General features: G+C 39.8%; 1 protein-coding gene across 1 annotated transcript in view; it reads left to right on the top strand.

Annotated features, from left to right (window-relative positions):
• The window catches only part of zfhx3b (zinc finger homeobox 3b), a 140,110-nt gene that overhangs the window by 104,341 nt on the left and 13,681 nt on the right, over positions 1–22,088 (top strand). The window contains exons 6-9 of the mRNA XM_028600152.1: positions 7,254–7,361; positions 17,387–17,523; positions 18,073–18,273; positions 21,848–21,971. Coding sequence (XP_028455953.1) covers positions 7,254–7,361; positions 17,387–17,523; positions 18,073–18,273; positions 21,848–21,971 — 570 coding nt within the window. The remainder of the gene's footprint in view (positions 1–7,253; positions 7,362–17,386; positions 17,524–18,072; positions 18,274–21,847; positions 21,972–22,088) is intronic.

Below are 22,088 nucleotides of genomic sequence, written 5' to 3'. Positions count from 1 at the left end.
TCCACAGAACAGTCCACAGGCAGATGGATGCACTACAAAGATATGCAAATGGTGCATTCAATAAATCGACAGGCAGAGATATTTTTCAGACAGTCCACTGTACTGGTCTGCAGTGCTTTAAAGAAGATATAAACCGATAAGTACCTGTTAATGGACACACACGTACATGAGTGCGCACGCTCAGACAAACATACAAGCACCTGGCCGTACCTGGGAAAAATCGAAATCGATAATATAATTTCATGTTAAGCAGAACCGTTTCAGAGAGGCATTTCTATTCAGCATTAGTTTTTATTATGAAAGTACTGTTTTAATGTGGCATACTATATTTTACATTTTCAAGGTTTTCTTTAAGAAAGCGTTTTGCACTATATCTTGTGTATAATAACTAAACAAACTGTGGGTATAGTCATATTCAGTGCGCTTATTAGTTAGATATGAAACAAAAGCTGCTGGGTGTATGTCATATATAATAGATGTGTGCTGTCTTGTTAAGCCCAGCAGGCTGTATGTGGCTGTGTCTCTGTGGAGATAGGCTCTGAAGCTTGCTGTACCTGGTAATTAAAGAGAGTTTGTGGCAAAAGCCAAACATCAGGAGAGATGAGCTTTGAACAAAAGAGCTGTGACAGTTTCAGGTTATGTGATTTTTGTGTCCCTCTTTTGCCAAATGAAAAATCAATACATTTTCCGGGTTATACATATTCAGAGTGTCCACTGTGCTTCCGCCCTGATGGAGAGAGGGGCGGGGGACTGTGGGCTAGAGTGGGGGGAGTCGCCTGTTCGCCTGTCATAACTGTACCATCGCATTTTCCAACCCACTGGTGAATATTTCAGAGTTGATGTGATTGCCCTTCATGACAGCAGTGATGCTTTTTCTTTTTTACTTTTTTTCAGACACCCCTTCAGCCACCCCCACACTCTAATTCTGCTTGGCCCCTTTGAATAACTTCAAATAGGTGAAGGCATTGTAGTGTGAGTTGGAGGAAAAAGAAAAAGATGCATTAATAAAAGGAGGTTGATTTAAGAGGATGCAGCAGTGGAAGACGACAAGCATAAATGCATGGTGGGGGGTGGCAGAGATGCATAGTGACTCTTTGTGCAGGACAATGTCCCTCAGGCAGAGTAGATGGAAGAGCACTGCCCAGTGATGTTTTTGCCCCCTATTCAGGCTTTTAGTCCACCATCCTAGCAGGCAAAAGTACAGCCTGCATCTTCCATTGTGGACATAATATGTTTTTAGCGAAAGGTCATCATCTTGGACATTCAAGGAAGTCACATTTTGTGTGTGTGTGTGTGTGTGTGTGTGTGTGTGTGTGTGTGTGTGTGTGTGTGTGTGTGTGTGTGTGTGTGTGTGTGTGTGTGTGTGTGTGTGTGTGTGTGTGTGTGTGTGTGTGTGTGTGTGTGTGTGTGTGTGTGTGTGTGTGTGTGTCAGCTGGGACAGATGAGTGAGCAATCCCTGAATGCTCCCTTCCTGTGTAGCCACATTAACCTAGATCCTCCTCTCCTTTATCACTCAAGTAAAACACAAAGAGAAGAACTAGAGCGGCACTCTATCCACTTTATTTGCAATGTATCTAAACATGCCATTATCACAAGAAGTATTTCTAATTAGTATCATTTCCCATGAGATATCACATTGGGGAACATATTTAATACATTACATGGTGCTCAGTAACAGGTCCTTAACTTACTGAGTATCAAGAGCACAAAAAGGAGCCAAATTAGCCACATTTAGTGTTTAATTTTTTTTTTCTCTGTTAAAGAACATATGACTTCTATGTCTGACTCCTTGTGACCTGATTGCGCTGAGTGTCCTTTAAAATGGGCAGTGACTTTGAAAGGCAAGGCTGGATCAAATTAAGTGTTGTGTGGAAGACGTTTGGGGCTGGTTTGATGAGCAGGCACCACCGGGAGAGTGGTGGAGGAGGGGAAGCCGCAATATTGTTCTAAGGCAGTGTGAGCTATCACTGCTGTTTGTGATTAACTTGCCGTTTTAAAGTTTTTTAGTTACTAGCTGCCCTAACCTCGTACCCCTCCTCCATCTCCTGCACCTCCTCCTCCTCTGCTACCCTCCTCCTCTCCCACTCCTGCCCTCAGCCCCATGGAGACACAAAGTATTCATTCACATTTAGATCCTGAGGTCACAGCAGGGCCAGCAGGGAGAGGCCAGCGAGTCCCCCCATAGACAGGTCAGGAATCTAACACGTAACTCCGACCAGCAGTGCTGAGGTAGCTTACTCTTCTTTCCTTTGAAAATGTGAGAGTGTGAGAGGGAGTAAGTAAAGAAGAGTACAGAGATGGAAACACTTTCATTTTGTGTATGTGTGACAGGTCTTGTGTTTGTGTTTATTTTACTACATTTATTTTATGTGCAATTATGTGTACTTTACTATGCTTTCATTCGTTTAAATATTACTGTTTGCATTTAGAATGTATCTCATATTTGAAATAGTTGAAGTTCATATAAATTAATACAAAATAAGGTTGATCCACATACATACCAGTATGTTATTTAAAAAGCATTTTTTTGCACATCATAACATGTCCACATTTTAACTCAGCTTTATGCCTTGTAGTGCAGTGGCCAGAGCAGATACTGATAATACCATGTTGTGGTTTATTGGGTGTTCTTAAGCAAAAGCCCCTCTTGTCTCTGGCTAGATTGTGGGCATGTTTTGCTCCTTTGTGGTTTTATGAGAGGTAGCTTGTGAGGACGCACAGAAGTTGTGTGTGTGTGTGTGTGTGTGTGTGTGTGTGTGTGTGTGTGTGTGTGTGTGTGTGTGTGTGTGTGTGTGTGTGTGTGTGTGTGTGTGTGTGTGTGTGTGTGTGTGTGTGTGTGTGTGTGTGTGTGTGTGTGTGTGTGTGTGTGTGTGTGTGTGTGTGTGTGCGCGCGCGCGTCTCAGAGGGGCGTTATGAGGGATGGTGGTGTTTTCCTGTGTGTCGTGCTTTCAAAGGGGGGTCTTGCGTATGGGGCGCAGAGGTGCTGATATGAGGAGCGGACAATGCATGAAAGCCCTCAGCATGGGTCCTGTGTCTCATTGTCCCATGGTACCCTCCTGTCACTTTCATTTTGCGCCCTCCAGTCCAGAGTCAGGCCAACTTTGATATAAGGAAGGGGTGCAAGGGATGATGGGGGAGCAAGAGGGGGATTTTTAAAAGAAAAAGTAGGGGAGAAAGATAGAGTCTGTGAAGTGTGAAATAAGATTGCTTTTTATCCGACAGTGCAGCGTTAAAGAAAAGGAAGCTGTCCGGCCCTGGATAAAGCAGGGGGGAAGCACACCACTCTGATTTACAGTGCGGTCCTGTGACATCTGGTTAAAATGATAACAACAGCCTCAATAATCATAATGAGAGTAATGATAGCTTAGACACACAGCTCCACGCAAGAGCCCAAAGAGAAGCAGAGCTCAACCCTACTCGAGAGCCGGGGAGAGGGAGAAGCTCAGCTCAGCCCCCGCGCTGGTTCTCCAGGACTTTCGAAAGCCAAGAGAGACAGACAAGACAGTGTTGTTGACTGAGATACTGTATATGCAACAAAAAAGAGCAGCCTGTCACTGCTGTTTGAGGAAGACTGGAGCCATTCTCAGGTAGGACTGGAATTCTGTACTTTAAGAAAGGCAGTTATCATCATAGCAGTGTATTCTGCTGAGGCCGAGTATGGAGGAGGAGCCTGACCTAGTGAAAGATATCTAGAGTGACTATTATTACTTGCTGCTGCTCTTCTCTACAGTCTGGGAAGGAATACTGGAAAGTGCAGTGGTTACCATCAATTATTTATTAGGCCGTTTGTGCTTGTCAGTCTGATTAGCATTAGTGTAATCACTGCTCTTCAGGGGAAAGGAAGGCTGCTCTCTCTCATCTGAAGGTAATCTTGCTGTTTTCAGTGTCTCATCTTTACCGGACACCTCTTGCATAGCATCTGCTTTTGTCATCTCCACATATTTCTTCCCTTTCCACCCTCTCCCGTGTGTTTCTGTCTGTTGCTGCTCGCCCCCCACCTCCCCCCTCTCCCCGCACCTCATTAATGTGTGTGAGCAAGTTGCTTTCTCCTAGCTTGTATAGAGTGACACCTATGGGCCTGAGTACGCCTCTGCACTCACTAGCAAAACACAAGAGGGTAAGGCTGCTAAGCGTGTGTGTGTGTGTGTGTGTGTGTGTGTGTGTGTGTGTGTGTGTGTGTGTGTGTGTGTGTGTGTGTGTGTGTGTGTGTGTGTGTGTGTGTGTGTGTGTGTGTGTGTGTGTGTGTGTGTGTGTGTGTGTGTGTGTGTGTGTGTGTGTGTGTGTGTGTGTGATGCTGGAACAGAGAGCCCATGGTCTGTCCCCACTGAGTAACTGGCAGAGCAATGCTGATATGTATATGCTCAGAACAGATGAGTGTAATCTATGTGTCGGCAATGGGCTTATTCAGCTTGCATGATTAGATTAATGGAACTGTTTCATATCATTGTATTAGGATGGTTAATGAAGACAATTAATTAGAAGACAACCTTCAGGCTATTGTCCTTAACATCTCTCAGATTTGGGTTAGAAATGGCCTGCTGCCATAGCTTTGAGTGTTTCTCATCTATTTAAATCTATGGCTACAGTTTTAGTGTTTCTTCCATTTGCATCCTACTCTTAGGCCACTCATGACCTTTCATTAATTATGGTCGGCCTGGCTTTAATCATTCTGTAATACCGTTGGAGATGAGATGAGGAATAGGCAAAGCCATTTGCCACTTAAAGATGTAACGCTGCTCCTGGAATTAAATGTCTGAATTTATGCATAAATTATGGACAGTGCTCTGTGTTGTGTGTGCCAACACTGTCATATACACGTAGATTAAACTTCTAAATAAAGACGTATTGAAAACATGAGGAAGAAAAAATATCAGTGCACATGTTAGCGTGTACAATATGTGTGCAAGAAGTTGGGGGTGGGTACAGAGAAGCTGAATAGCATTAGAATGTTGGCTGTCTATCACAGTAATGTTTAACATAAAGTGTGTATCAATGTGTAGGTGGGGAATTAGTCTCACTACAAGTGTCACATAGCTAAGAAATGACACCTTGCCCCATTTTTAAAGGTGAAGAAATTTACCTGGGGATTATTTTGTAATCTGAGCACCTATGTAGCTGTACAGTATCCTAATTCTCACAGAGTTGTGGATATTTATGCAGGCAAGAGTAAAATGGGGTTGTGGGACTCTGTAGGAGATCTCTGGTTTTCTGGGAATGTTTAAGATCCGCCTCACCAGCACAGGATGGGCTGCACTGGATGGAGTTCATGGGTTGCCTTGGAAACATAATAGAGACATGGTTAAAAATAAAAGAATAAAATGTATTCATGTGTGTGGGATCCACGGAACACTTACATATGTTTTTTTTACGAGGAGTCATTCATCCATTTTAAATATCTTTATTTAAACGCGGGATCAATGGATCACAGGATCAGCTTTTACCAATAATGTGTAACAACACAATCCATGCACCAATCACTCTGCTGTGTGCTACAGCATTTCTATCAGCAAGCAGGAAATGGAAGATATTGCTCCTGTCTTGCCAGTAATACAAAGTTGTTTTCCATTGACTTTGATTTTTTTTTTAACTGAATAACCTCATCTGTATATAGGTGCATAAGACAATATGAGTTTGCCATAGTGTGTCTGCAGTCAACCAAGGCAATTTTACATGTGCCTTTAAAAAATAGTTAAACACGTTTTAGATGTTTTCTTTCACATACTCTCTCTATGTGAAAGAATAGAGAGAATGAAATGTCTCAAATAAAAACAAACAATTTCCTTTAATGTATTTTTCTTTTACAAACATTGCTTATTTCCGTAAGGCATCTCTATATACTCTTGTAAGAGAAAAAATCTTTCTGAATATTCTATCTAAAAGTAAGACTTGTCATCAGTAAAGGGACTGTGAAAATAGCCATATGGTTCAGAGATGTACGAGTGTTCAAAGTGTATCTGTGATCATTTCACATACCAGAGTTTGAGAACCTGATGTCAATTCTATATACAGTGTTTGCAATGTTTCACAACTGACAGGATAAACAGTGAGTGTTGGGAATAATGTAACGTCATAAAAGTGGTTTTGGCTGTGGGTAGTCATGTGGTGAGCTAAGATTGGATGTGTGATGACTGCAGGGCTGAATACTTGAACAGGATATTTCAGTAGCTGTTGTAGCATTGTCAATATATCAATAGCTCATAGAGTAGAGACCTGAGCATGAAAGCATTTTCAAAAGAGCATTTAAGTACATTTGCTGAGAATTAGCTGACGTGTGTAATAACTGATAGGGCCTATTGACTGCGGCCTAGTTTACTGTTGTCAAATCAATGCCATTGCATGCAAGTCCCACTACTTTTAAACAAACTTAACAGGCAAAGGGGATGTTCAGGGGACACTGGAGGGAAATAAACAAGATTGATGCCCTTTTTATTATCTGTTTTTGCTATCTTTTCCTCTGTGTGTTACTTACAAATGGCGTTATCGGATATCCATTGTTTGACTTTGATGCTCCTAAATGGCCTGATATATCGAGCTGAGGCTTTTAAGGTGGTTACAGGGGAATTCTGCATTTGACTTGGCATAAAAATAAAATGAATTGTGGCTCTGAAAGTTTAAAATATTTATGATATATATATATATATATATATATATATATATATATATATATTATTTTGCAATAGTAGGATAGAAGTGAATTGATGCTTGTATTGGTAAGTAACCTAGCAGACTGCAGCAGGGGATAGTTATGTTTGTGTTCATGTGTGAGAAAGAGAATGGGGGCTTGGTTTCTAAGGTTTTTCTTTAGTCTTCCATTTTTCCATCTGCCCATTTGAGGCCACATGTGTGCTTTCTTTCCACAGTTTTATGTCCACATTAAACAGAGGAAACCATATTAGTGTCTGGGTCTTGAATACATGGAGAAATATAATACAAATTAGCTCTCAATACAATATACAATAAAAAATAGAATAATACTATAAGAACAACAATAATAATTATAATAATAATATATTGGCCTATAATCGTCCCCCTCTGATTTTATAATTCTGGTCAAAACAAATTTCACAGTGATGATCAGACAGCACAGGACAGAAAGCAGATTCTGCCCTCTTTGTCTGCTAGCCTTGCAACTGTGTGTCAGCATATGTAATTGTTGCAAGCTCCTATAGAAAAAACGCTGCCGTCCCTTTAAGTGCTTCCACCAATTCTGATGGCGTGGTAATTTACATATCCCATCCTCCCTCCCCCTTCAGGAGAGCTGAGTGAGGATGTGGAGGCTGCTAGTGAGACCACCGCAGACCAGGAGGACCAAACCAAAGACAGAGAAAGTGGGGGGGAGAAGGAGCTCACCAAAGGGACAGGTAAGGCCATTATTTACACCACACACATTTAGGGAATACTATTCACAGGAAACATGTGGCCCTATACCTGAATGGTGCTAAACAACAGGCCTTTTGTCTTAATTAAAGTAAACCTATTTAAACAAAATATTGAGAGCCTTTTTAAGCATTAATCTAAAAAAACTCCCTTAATACAATTCTTGTTTTCAAGGGGTGCACTTTCATGCTGCAGGTTTCCAGGCATTAAATCCCATCAGTTACCATTAGGATAAACTATCAATTCAGGTAATATATGTTCAGGTGACATGTGACCCATGTTTTGTCTTTGCATAATAGGTGATGTGAATGTGAAGAGAGGGGCCTGTATGCGTAATCCCAGCTGAGCCATGTGTGTACACACGTGTGATAGCAATATCCCTTCTCAACTTTGCTGCACACACACAGGCACACAGACAACACTTACCTGTGTTTAATGTTATCAGATCAGGATGGTTTTATCCGTGGGCTTCTTTATTGACAGGTGTATCATAAGAAGGGGGTTGGGCTCATGGTGAAGGGAGGAGCTTAAGGCCAAAACAATCTCTGGTCATGGGTCCTACAAAAGCATTTCAGGTCCTAATCTTACAAATGGTTTTGGATGCATGTGTGGAGTTTGTTGGGCCAATTATGTCAATCACTACACCACATAGTAAAATACAAAAACTTTGAGTAATGTTTGATTGTTTTAACAGAAGGACGGTTGACAATGAAAGATGACAGCACTGATGATTTTAGAAGAACACAATCAGTTGAGGTTCTTATAGCAGTTGTGGTTCTATTGTTAGTTGTACTATAACTAGAAGAAGTGCTTAAGCAAGAACAGTGTTTGGACTAATATTAAAAGGTGCTAATTTAATAACACTGTATGGAGCCAGTGGTAAAAAATCTTTTTTCCAAAAATGGTCAGATGTGTGAAAGATGTTGACACTTGCAATACTTGTACGGCTGCCTTTCAAACTGTGCTGCCCAGCTTTATCTCCTCAACATAAATAAAACTTAAAGTCTTAAAGTGTAAAGCAAGAATCTAAAACTTTTGATTTTGTCCTGCATACCGCACAGTGTATGTGCATCAATGCATCTAATTATTGTATATATAAAGATTATGTTTACCGATTGTATTCATATCAGTCTAAAGGAAATATAGTTTCATTTTTCTTTTTTATGCACAATTTACTTTGTACCCCTGTGTTAGAAAAACAATGTTGGCAGTTAAGACATCTCTTATTCAATAGAAGAGATTTCTGATAATAATGACACTGAACATCAACAGGCCTGGATAAGATGCTTCTCACTTGTCTAACTTCTTGTGTTACTGCAGGATGTTTTGATTTACACTAGTCAGGTTAAAAGCTGGAAAACAATTCAGACCTTTTGCATACCTAAGTTTTTTATAAAGTGGAGGGGCAAAAAACTTCATCACAGTGTTTGAAGCCCAGCCTTTGTAAAATGTCTTTGATATTCGAACTTCTATTTTAAATGAGGCTGAGTTGTTTGTGCTCTTTGAAAGGGCGACACTCTTCTTTGATGGAAGAAATAATGATATGCATGCCTGACTGAATATGGCTAAAAGTATGTTTTAGCACATCAAAATAAAGCACTTTAAAAAGCATTAAAATGAGCTGGCCGATTAATAATTCACTCATACCTGTGGTGCACAGGAAGACGACTCCTCGCATTAGGATTCCTCCTTTTTGAAAGGCATGCAATTTGATACAAGCATATTCAGTTCCTTTCCTCCCCTCTGTCAGTCGCTAATCACCAAATAAGTGTGTTTCTGTGTTTTCACAAAGGAAATATGTGCTTGCATATGAAAAATTTACAGCTTCCCAGCAGCTTATTAGAAACGCTTAGTTAAAAATAGCTTGTGCATTAGGGAACCAGGTCTGAGGTTCTGTTTGATGTCAGTGAAAAGGTGGGTGGGTAGGTTGGGGTGGTGGGTTCAAGGCTGTGTTGTCAGCGAAAGGTAGACAGCTATAGTTTAAAAGACAGGGTCCCTTTTTGTACTTCAAACTTTTTTTGTGATTGATGAATACAATGCCCATTCAAAGCAAGTGCAGGAAAACCTATCTTGTAGAGAAAAAGCGAGGAAGACCTCACAATGCATTTGGTAAACAGAGGAGTGCCTGTTTGGGCTAGTGATTGTCTGAAGATGTTTCTAGAGTAGGCCCACAAAAGATGTGTATGTTTAGAATATGGTGTATGAGCGTCTTGGCCAACCTGTTATTTATCTGAAAGGTGCTCGGTCTCCCACTGTCTGAGGCTGAGCTGTTTCTAAGGTCCATCATTAGAACTACTGAAGTATTTCTTCTCATCGTTGTCATGTAGCTGTTGGAACAGAGCACAACATTGTTCCTTTACAAATGACAGTAACTGTCAGACAGACAGCATGAGTGAACACAGAAAAAAAGGCTTCCTCCTTTTTAAAGCCACTGTCAATCTTATTTTCTCTTTTCTTGTTTCACAGCTCCTCAGTATTCATTAAAATCATTTAGAGGAACATCAGAAGCCTTTGTAGAATGCATATGTATTCAGAGTGTCATCTCTTGAAAGATGCCTTCATTATTCTGTTTTTTATTTATTTATTTCAAAGATAATACATATATGTACAGTACATGCACAGACATTCAGACATATGTAAATGTCATATGCCTCCAACACTGCAGGCAATATTTAGTGCAACGTTTTTGTTATTATACAGTATATTATCATAAGTGTCTATCCTGAGAGAAATAAAATACAAATTAACAGTAAAAGTAATTAAAAGTGGAATACTAAAATCTGAATGTATTTGGACAAAGATGTTCATGTTGGCTGTGGCTGCAATTTAATCATCCTGCCTGATTAGTAATTCAAAGGGTCATTTTTAATGCTAGGTATGAAATATGTATACATGGATAGCCATGAGGCTCTTTCCTCTCTTCTCACACCTTCTTCACCTCGCTGAGGCAGCACTGGCAAAAAGGAAGAGCTTCTGCATAAGAACGGGATGCTTACCTTCATTAAAGCAGGTGGTGTATTTATGCCGCAGCTGAATGTATGGGGATACAGAATGTCGGAGGAGGAAGGAGTGGAATTGTGAATACACCTGCAGACTCGGACACAATGTGATTTGACATATTTAACATAAATTTATGGGAATGGTTGTATTGAAAGTTGGGGGAAGAAGAGGGAAGAAAATAATCTCTCCGTTTGGGGGCTAGGAAAATGGTAGTCCTCTGAAGCTTGATGAATAATTATTTTCATTCCTCTTTCCTTACAGTCAGGAAGTTGGGAGTGTTAGGTTTAAATTTAATTTTCACTGAAACTTGTCCGTTTGCTTGGTAACCATGTACACAGTCCTTAAAGTCATTGATAATTTAGCAAGCCTGTACAGAATATTAGAACAGAGAATAAGAGTAGGGTTTGGTAAAGCCAAATAACATGAGCAAAAAGGCAGATTATTTTGCTTAGAACTACAACATATTCTGAGAAATTGGAAATGGTTTATTGAATTAATGAATTATTATATCAATGATTGTGTTGTTTTTTTTTTAGATGCCATCATCACAGTCATGTCACAGACTTTCTTTATTCAAACATGAAAATATTTAGTGCACACAGAACATGTTTGTATGATGTGAATCAGTTTTTACCATCACTTGCCTTGCTGTTTTTTCTGTTAGCTTGGGCATAAATGTTATTGTTGTTGTGTGTAGGAGTATTTTGACATCGTTTTGTGGAGCACCAATTAAAAGGTGAATTTTATTAGCTGCTGCTCACTGTTTTTTCTCTTCCTGTGTAGAATATTATGGGATTTTTCTACTTCATTATGCTGAAAAACATCACTTTTACCTCTCACGTGTTGTTGAGCTTGATAAATAAAATCAAACCAGATAAAATCTATATTCATACATAAATAAACCGTAATGCATTTCAGACCGAACTCCTACAGCAAAGGTGTTATTTTGATTGTCATGCTGAGGTTTGAAGAATTAACTGTACTGAGTTGTAAGAGGTAGTAAGAGATGATAATAATAATAATAATAATAATAATAATAATAATAATAATAACAATAGAGATAGTAATAGATGGTGTATGAGATAGTAACAAATTATGGTATGTTAAAACTACACATTTCCTAACAGATATTTAAAAATATGTATCTTATTAGTTTGCATTATCTCTCCAGGTTGTTCCAACCATGTGCTGCTGTATTTCTCTTTCTTATGAGGCTCCTGCAGTAGGGTTTTACACTGACCAGTCCAAATTATGTTCAGTTTAATGTTGACACTACACCTGTGAAACTGTTAAGATGAAGACTGGGCAGATGGGTGTGCTTATACAATGCTGTGTGTGCGTGTGTGCGTGTGTGTGTGTGTGCGTGTGTGTGTGTGTGTGTGTGTGTGTGTGTGTGTGTGTGTGTGTGTGTGTGTGTGTGTGTGTGTGTGTGTGTGTGTGTTTGGCTCCACGTGCACTTGTGTGTTTGTATAAATGTGCTTTAGCAAGGCACATGTGGACATCCAGGTGTGTCGGAGAACCAGATGTTGTGTTGTACACTCTAGATCCTGCATTTAGTCTGTAAATTGAACATGATGATTAGCATCCCCTAGACCTAGCACCGTGGCATTGCAGTCTTCTCATTTTTTACTGTGATCGACATTAAGCTGTTAGTCTTCTGGTGTTGCTTATTCAGAAACAGATGTACAAAATGTTATGGATTGTTCTCCATATAACAGTGCAGATATGTAGATTTAATATTAGCTGTGGTTGACGATTATGGTTAGTTACAATCAAATTATTCAAGTTTATGTTATTGTTACTCCAAAACTGGGAGACATTCAGTGCAGTGGTGATTTGTTATTGCTTTTAAACCCTAAGTAGTATGAGAAATCAGGAGACAAAGCAGTGAAAATGTTTACATATTCATACCACGTCCTTTGAGTGCTTGTCATCCCTCAAATTGTAATTCATTTTGTCTTTGAAGATAATAGGCCATAAATTGTCCTTGTTTGTGAGCCAACTCCCTGAAAGCTCAGTGTTTATGAGTTTTACCACGGGGTGTCTAATGGGCAAGCACCAGTGCTGTGTCTCCAGAGCGTCCTGTATAGGTGAACGCCATGTCATCCTGTTGTTCAGTGGCCTGAAGATTAATAACGCTTCTGCTAATTAATATCTACTCTCAATTTCTTCATCTCTTGCAATCATGTCGTTAGGCTTATACTACAGAGTTAAGTATTTTGTTCTTGGACTTCATAAATAATAGGAAATTATTTCATATGTACAATAACTTCAATATCGGCTTTTTAATTCATTTCTTTTGTATTTCTTTTTAATGAATGCAGAATTATTACCTAAGAAATATAAGATGACATGGAACACTGCCCTTTATGGCTCTGGGCTCTGACATAGGCTATAGATTAAAAAGCTGGATAGAAATAGGGAAAGGAAAAGACAATATTCAGGTATTGTTAGCATAGAGTTACAAGAAAATGACTTGTAACACTGGGGGAGTTGAATCATATCCATATTAAGGGCCAACTTGCAGAGGGAATAGAGGTGAGGATTTTCTATTTTGCAGAGGTGTGTCAGAAGCCCTCTACGGTGTGAAGGTGAAAGGTTTTAGGGAGTTGGGGATTAGAGGACACATTTTCAGTAAGCGTAACACTGAGGAGTATTGAGGTTCACTATGCAGAGCAATTGTGGGTTGAGCTTCACTTTAAAGTGATTGGCAGACCGTGGCTGTTCTGGGCAAAGTGACAGAAAAGTTGTGCAGCCTCGCTGGTGTGGACGGACTGGATGATAGTTTTGTTTTTTACAACCGGAGGCCTGAAGCCGCCACGGCGAAACAGGAACTGTGATAATGAAGGGGCAGAGGCTCCGGAGATGATGAGGACCCCATGTCTGTCAGTAGGAGAGGAATTCCCCTCCAAAAAATCAGGAATCTTTTCCCTATCCTCCACGTCTCTACATGTTGTTTACTGTAACTCACATTTTAGAATATAGATAACCTCTCCCAGTGACAAAGCAGATCAACAGCAGCTGATTGCGCTCGTGGAAGATTTCAATGGCAGATGACCTGTTGTGCTTAATTTAGTCTATGCTGTGTCAGTCACTCTGTCCAGCAAGCATCTTGTTTCCCCTTAAAAGCACAACAAGGCTGTGATTGCTCCAGAGAACGGTGCAGTGTGCTGACAGCCCCTTTGCTGCTTGAATAATACAGTCCAGCTATGGGAGGTGAGACAAGGTGCCAAAGTCCAATTCACTTACGGGACTCGACAGCACAAAAGCCTCTGGTTTACGGAAAAGGGGCATGAATTAATAATCACCTAATTGACTCTTAGGTTTTTTCTCCACTCCTGCCCTGCCTTTTGTGCTTTCAAACAAAAGCCCACCCTGTGTATCTGTCAAAAGAGCTTTGGTGTGGATGGGGGATCTGACCAAGCAGAAGAGGTCAGGTTAACAGACAGACTCCTGACAGACATTAAGGTCAGTGACAGAGGGGGGGACCATAGTGGTCTCTGTGGAGGACTACTAAGCATGGTTAAACTAACCACGGAGGTTTAAATACAGAAATATCAATATGTAGTTGTAGCTCTTATTAAAATCGTATCATTCCAGAAGCTCTTAAAAGTTACACTAACTTCAATAGTAACTTGGCCAGAGTGACAGCAATATTATATATTAAAGAAAAGACGTCAGGAATTATTCTTACAAAACAAACACATTTTCACAACTTTTTGAGATTGTATTTTTTCCTCTCTCAGCTACCCCCACCAATATAACACCCAAAAGTAAAACTAGACCTCATCTCTAGTTGTTGTCAGCTATTTTTGACATCCACAGCATATCTCACAAAGTCCTTTTCTGTTCTTTCTTGACAGTGCATTGCTCCTGTAATAGTCATATACCCTGCTCCATCAGGACCCAATGTTTTGGTCATTGGTTCTGATCTCCTGCTCATATGGTAGATCCATGTGTCTCGCATGTACGCATCTATGCTCTGACACCAGTGTCCAATCTGCCGTGTTAGACTGTGCGTCATGACAAAAATCTCTATTTCATTCCCAGCTTTTCAATGTTTCGCTCGTTTCTTTCATCACCCTTGACACAGAAAAACAGGATACAGTAGTTGGATGTTAGTCATGGTGCCTGTGATGGTGTAGGGGTGTAGGGTTCTTAAGAGAAGGCGATTTATCAGATTTATGGAGTCCTAATTGGCCATGACGAGAAAGACTGTGTCTGAGTAAGCCTCCACAGCCCTCCATCTGTCCCACCCTCTCTCTCTTTCTATCTCTCTCTCACACACACACACATAAACATAAAACACCCTGAGCTAGAGAGTTAGTTGGGCCCCTTCTACAGCCACTCTCCAGAGCCTTAGCATAAACAGCCACTTGTTTCACCTCTCTGGTGCTTATTGAGTAATTGTGAAAGTGGAATATACTTACAATCAATTATGTTTATCCTCTTAATCACGAGGCTAAGAGGATACTTGTGTCTACTTAATCCATGCTTACTTTCTGTTTTGTATGTATGTACTTAATAGCTGCGGCACAAGCCCTGTGTACCTGCTCTTTAAGTCTTCGAATTTCTTTTTTACGCTACCTCTCTGTTACAAAAGTTAGGTCATTCCCAGTGAATGGCAATTATACATATTTAAGTTGTAGCAGCTGCCATTGTTTATTTCTGTCCATGCAAACATGCAGTGCAGCTGAGACTTTTTTTTAATTTTATTTTTAAAGAAAAGGGGCAGGTGCTTAAAAATGGAAAAATCGGATATAAATAGTTTTAACAGATGCTGTTGGGTTTAGGCTACTGTTTAGGTCCTTTGCCTTGGGCAACAGTAGTTCCAACAGCAGTTCCCTACCATGTATCTATGAGGCTTCTGGTGTCAAAAGTTGCTTATGGTATTACTGAGCTACTGATGGAGAGACAAAAAAGCCAATATACAGAGATCAGTGTTTCCTAACTAACTCAATAAGCTAGCTAAAAGAGAAAATAGTTTTTAAGGCAAATACTGTATATTATTATTATTAAATAGAATTAGGACCCCTAAACTTGTGAGCAGTCAAAAGATCAGCCAGATAGTTGACATGTGAAGGTGAGATGTACATCTTTGTTTTCATCAAGAGATGAGTTCAGGGGAAGTAGGAGTGGACTGAAGTGGAGTTGAGGAGGAGGAGGAATTGGTGAGGACAGTGCCATGACTGAGAGGTTAATGTCAGGGAATGGGAGGTTCCTTTTGTTTAACATTCCCTTTGTTTATTGGCGGATGTGTTTAATAGGATTGACTGTGACTGAACCCTAATAGGGCCTCCCTGGCTGATCCCGGTGTCTCTGGGAGATCTCGCAGGCTGCTCTGTCCAAAGCCAGGTCCCCCACTGGGTAATCAACTCAACTGCCCTCGTCCTGATTGGAGCTGACATTTTAATGTCTGGAGCAGGAGCGTGGTCAGCCCTGCTTAACCTGACCCCCCTCTAAACCACCCCTCCCCTACCAATGGCCTCTGTTCTCAATTTGGCCTTCTAGAACTGTACAAATCAGGCCAAATTTAACTCTTTATAGGCTTGTTAGGAGTTGGCAAGACACCTCCTTAAGTTTCACAGTGAATGCTTTCCACTGGTGACAAAGTGGGATGCTACTGCAGCTCCCCCGTGCTGGTTCCATGTAGATTTAGCTCCTCTGTGAGCCCTTGCTTCGCTGAGTGCTCAGCTGTGATGCATTTCCATCACCACCTCTAGTTTGCCTTTTTCTTTATAAAGTGGAGTAGTTTTAAAGTGGTTTGCAGGGGCTCTTGTGTGAGGCCTTGCTCTGCAGAGATGCTATTTTTCTAATATTGTTTTTGTGTGGATTAGCCCAGTGATTCAGTTTGTGAGCTAGTGAAACACTAAATGGAAATCTTTTCAAAGATTGGCAGCCACCTGACTGTAGTCCTTTCCACAGACTGAGCACTGAAACATGGCTTTATCCTGTGAATGTGCTTGGGTATGACTAATCATTGGTCTGATGCCACGTTTGAGGCCAGTGGCATGTTTTTATGTCTTCAAAATCTTCAAGTTAAGTGAAAGGTTGTTGTCGTATGCAACCTTGCTTTTAGGAAAAATCGAGCTTTGCTCAGGGGCTTGAAAAGTGGTTTTCTAATCTCACTGTCCTCTTTTTCTTTTTGTCACAGTCCACTTGCACAGAACTACAGCACACTGGAGAGGGCTTAGCTGGTTACAGAAATGCCAGTGAAACAGAGAACTTCACTCGCATCCCACTGCTTTTGGAAACCAAGAGCTGAGGAATTTCAATCACTCTTTTGAAATTAATTGAAATGTTGGCAAGGCAGAACTGTGACTATTGGTCAAAATATCAAAAAACTGAATTGTATTGTCTTCCTCAGCTTTTCTTTGTGGATAATTTCTGTGACAACAAGGACAAAATGTAGTTAAATACACAAGAGGTGGTTGAAGACCTTTCATAGAAGTGTTCTTCATTTGTATTACAATATCAGGATCACTTGAAAAATGAACACCGTTATACAGGTAAGAAGTAATTACAGAAATAAGTTGTTCAAAGTTGAGTCTGGTGTGGATCTCTTTACCTTTCTTGCTATATGATGAGGTCACAAGATGTTTGATTACCTTGTCTCAAGTTTGGAAACTCATGTGGACTGAAAATATGTGTGAAACCTAAAGTTGCACCCTGTGGCAAATTAATATTTTCATTAGCGGTTTATGGTGTTGTATGATATCCTGACAAGCCAACACTAAAAAAGACAGCTCCCCTGCACTAACATGGGAAGACAAGTGAAACCGTGTGTGGTATTTTCTACGGTGAGACATGAGTTGGATAACAACACTTTCTCTGCCGAATTCCCATTAAATGCAGTTATATCACATTTAAGAAAGACATTCCAAAGCCCTTTATCCACAGTGTTATTGATTGACCTGCTCCCAAGCTGCCAAGTCCTCACCTTGTCTTGACATGTCTGCTCTCCTCTCTTTTCCCCTCTGTGTTTGTGTGCATCTGTGTCAATGTGCAGCAGTGTCTGGCCACTCGGAACGGCACCAGTCAGATTCTCCAATCCCCTCCAAAAGGCCCTCTTCGCGGTCAGAGACCTCCGAGAGCCCGCTCTCCTCAAAGCGTCCCAGGACAGCTGAGAAGAGCGCTGCGGAGCAGGTGAGAGTTATAAACCACACAGTTTGGATAACATTGATGTCTCCAGATGTTCATGAAACTCTCTGTTTTTAAAACTCTTTGAATTAGGGGACTCCTGCTGAAGGTTAATTCATCCTCAAATACCAAACCCTCATTATAAGCTTGAAACTTGCACATTAATTAAAAGAAGAAATGTAAAAATATACTTCTAATAATTTTTTATCTTGCGGACCGTTTTTATAATTTTTTTTACCTCCAATCTCAAAGAAATTTTAGCCTTTCTGCTGCAGTTGCACTGCTAATTGTGTATAAGGTGGAAAATCAATATAGTATTTGACAGATGAGAGCACTTTGAAGTAGGTGCCAAGACTCAGTGGTGCTCAATATTACACAGTTGTCTGTGATCAGAGGGATCTGCCTGCTTGAGGGATGGGGGCCCCAATCTTCCGCCTGATATACAGCTCCTCTTCAAGCAGGCCCACCGTGCTCAGCATTTCACCCCTTTAACCCACTGTGGATCTGTTTCTCCCTCTCTCTCTTTCCGTCTCTGTTCCTATCTCTACTACCCAGATGTACCAGTGCCCCTACTGCAAGTTCACTAACACGGACCTGAATCGTCTCAGAATGCACGTGATGACGCAGCACTCTGTCCAGCCCATGTTACGCTGCCCATTGTGCCAGGACATGCTCAACAACAAGATCCACCTGCAGTTCCACCTCACACACCTCCACAGCGTGGCTCCTGACTGTGTGGATAAGCTTATTGCCTCAGTAAGTCCCTTGTTGTGTTTATTTTTTGTGTGATTGGATACTGGGTGGTTTGAAAGGTTGAAATGTTTACTCCATTATCATTCTTATATTTCTCAGCCAGCAATGCTTTTGAATCATTTTCTTTACCAACCTGCATATTTCAAGGTAACCTGAAGTTTGTTAGATTGGTATGTGCACATTGTTTATTCTGGTCATCCAGCACCATAGCAAATAGAATGCATAAGTACTTTAGGAAATGCATTATCCATAGTTTCTAAGTTTGGATATGCAGAGGAGGAAAAGCACTATAGATTAACAAATGTATGGCCTTGCCATCTGGGTAAGCTGAATTGTATACACACTACCAATCTAAGTTTTGATTCAAATTTCTCTATCCACTCTGTCCCATATTGTGTCTACCATTATCCTCACAGTTATTAATAAGAAACTGACATATTGCTACAGTACTTACACATATTATGGTCTGTCAGATTGCAGACACTGGGTCAGGTCAAGGACCAGTGTAAGGATTCAAGAAGATTAGTCACTCACTCTTAATCAATCCTTCACCATGTAGTGGCGGCCTAGCTGTGAGAACAATTGTCATTCCTATCTTTGCTTCTGTAAATTGCCAACATTCAGTCTTTTATCAAACACAAAGAATGCTGTTAATTGCGAAATGGCTGCAGGCAATCCCATTGGCTCATTGGAAATGATTGGGCCTTTTTAAGATGCATATTTTTCTCCTCTTTTTCATTGTCTTAATGTGCCCATCATAAGAGAGCCTTTCTCCAGCTCTCCTCTAATCACAGTCATTTGGGGAGGGAAACTCATAATCTGTTTTTGTATTTTTTAATGATTTCAAGATGAGCTGGTTTCTTAGCTCCCAGTTCATTTATTACTACATTGACATTCTTGCCATGTCTTTGATCACCTGAGTGCTAGTCAAAACAAAGCTTTTCATGATGAATATGTTAAAATAATTGCGACACAGATTAATCAAAATTTAATGAACAGTTTTGCCACTTTATGAAATCCAAGTACAAGCAATGGAAATGTTATTATTCACTACAAATCAGCCCCAAATCAAGTCTCATATAAAACTGTATGTATTTATAGACATATTTATAGAAAATAAAACACAATCTGTGTCAATCCTCAGGTCCATTCCTACAGGAAATAAGATGCAAAATCTGTAGTGTTTGTATCTTGAGTCATGTAGTCTTTGACTCTCAAGTCCTGAAGTTAGATTTATTATCAGCTGCAATGCACTGGGGCATCATTTTCTACCTAGAGAGAATACTTTCTTTGCTTTCGATAATGCTAATCAAGAGGAAATAAAATTTTATTTGCCCTGTTTTCTTGTAAATCACTGAGCAAATCTTTGCTCTGTTCTATCCTGTGAAGCTAAATAGCCTGCCGGACAATCACAGAGTAAAACATTACTCTGTCTGCTGCCTCGCCATCTTCATCCCCCATCTAGAAAGTAAATGGCAAGCACATTAGTATGTTGGACAGCAATATTTATTTCTTTTATAGAGTTAGTAATGTACTGAGCCACTACAAGAGGACCGTGATAGAACAGAGGTAATATAACACATTAAAGCTAACACCTTTTTATAACTGGTGAATGCAGACAGAAAGGTACTTTATCCTTTCTACAAGTCTAAGGAGAGGAGCCTAATTAATTCTGAAATAGGTGACTTTTATTTCTTGCCAAGCATGCATAATGATGCATTCACTATCCCACCCTTCATTCTTTCATCCACCTATCGTCTTTACACTTCCTCTTGCCTCATTTTCTTTCCACCCCATGTGTCTCATGCCTCTCTGTCTCATATACAGAACATATACACAGTGCCGTATGTATGTGTATATATATATATATATATATATATATATATATATATATATATATATATATATATATATATAATATGCACACACACACACCCGAGTCCTCCCTCTCTCACTCCATGTCTCATTTGCTGTCTATGTAAGATAGGGGTAATGAAAATAATTGTGCTTCATTAATTCTGAGTCTGGCTGGATGATAGCCATTTTAAACTATGTTTGCCAATTAGGCGGTCCAAATTAAAAGTGACCTTGGGATACTCTGCTCTTTCCACTAATCGCCTAATGAAGCAGTTGTCTAGAAACAGTCCACTTTGTAATGTAAATCATTGTTTTTTTGTTACTTTCAGTGACAGTTGCATTCTTTTTCCACTTTTCATTTTAAAGAGATAGAGAGGTAACAAAAACAACGAGGGAAGTAGTTTTCTGCTAAATATGTGACCACACTAACCAAATATAGTCTGTACTTGGTAATGGAAAGTGTTAACTGTTCTTCTTAACCTTGAAACTCCTGTTGCTTGAGGATGATTTTGCTCCATTTAGATCTGGCCTGTAGGCTATATGACATGATGCTACAGTATGTTCAGCTGTTTTCTCACTGTGCCTATTAGAGCAGTAATTAGAAAGCAGATGGTACATGAGCACAAAGCCTCAACCATAAAGATCTGCAGTCTCTTACTTTTCAATACAAATTCTACCAGGATGCATTCTTCAAGATTTCTTTCTTTCTTTTGTCTCCATCATTTGAGACATCTATATTGAATATGACTTGAAAAGACTACCTAAGTATTTAGGCTAAGAGTGAAAGGTGAAGAGTGTTCTAAAACTGATGGTTCACCAGTGTAACAGAAGGGAAGAGAGGAGGCATACAGTGGGGTGGTATTAATTTAAATGCAGCATGTAGAGTGAAGCTGATTACTCTGTTTGTGAAGTTAATTGAGGGATGGTGAAAAAGACAAGGCCTCATCTTACAATCTCACCCAGTTTCAGCCGATGATTATTATTACATAGGTAACTGTTAATTAGTGATTTTGATGAATTATCAGGTTTTGGGGATGAAAAAGAGGTTATCAAATACAGAAATAGGAAGAAAGTTGGGGGAGAGCAGCAGGAAAAAACAGACATTGCTGCCGTTCACACATGATTGACTCCAACCTTTTGAGAGCAGAGAGAACCTGGTTTCCTCTCAGTACTTTTTCAATCAATACGTATTCGTCCTTGAAATAATCGAATTAGAAAAGTAAAGAGAAAAGAACTTTCTCCAAATTTAAAATGCACAACTTTTTTTTTAACAGCAATTCAATTGTTTTTCTTTTAGTGTTTTATTTACACACACCACAATAATTTCTCATTCTGCTCAAATGGAATATCTTTTTATTTAATTGGCACTTACAACTGAAGTGTAAGGTAGTAGTATACCTACTTTTCTCATTTATTACAGAAGTCATTTTTCAAGAGTTTTTAATTAGTCTTATTTTATTAGTCCCCCTCAAAGCTTTTAGCTGGTTGAGATACTGTATGACATGAGGTCCACCTGAGGACTCTCTTGATGTTCATGTTTAGCGTCAATGATCCTCAGTGCAATGTAAAATGTTACCTTATTGATCTCTCTAACCACCTTCTTGGTAACTTCTTTGCGTATTCTCTTGTTTGTTTCTGTAGTTTTCCTTTATTTGTTTAAACTAAATATTAACAGGGGGATTATGCACACTAGAATTCCTTTGTGCTTTGTGTGTTCCAGGTAACAGCATCTGAAGTACTGCCAACAAGCATGTTCATACCTGTACCTAGTCCAGACAGAGAGTCCCAGAGCACCCTTCATGCTACAGCCAACTCCAACTCTGAAGATACAAAGAAGCAAGCTGGTTAGTATCTATATAAAGTATATAAAGTAGGTCACTTTTTCCACATACAAATTCCTGCTAAATGTTTTCTAAAACCATAAATCAATTACAGTAGTAAGTAGTGTTCTGTAATGAGCA

This window comes from Perca flavescens, chromosome 1, assembly GCF_004354835.1.
Source record: "Perca flavescens isolate YP-PL-M2 chromosome 1, PFLA_1.0, whole genome shotgun sequence".
In the NCBI taxonomy this organism is placed as follows: Eukaryota; Metazoa; Chordata; class Actinopteri; order Perciformes; family Percidae; genus Perca; species Perca flavescens.
The sequence above is the reverse complement of the archived record's forward strand: the minus strand, read 5'-3'. Positions and strand labels throughout refer to the sequence as shown.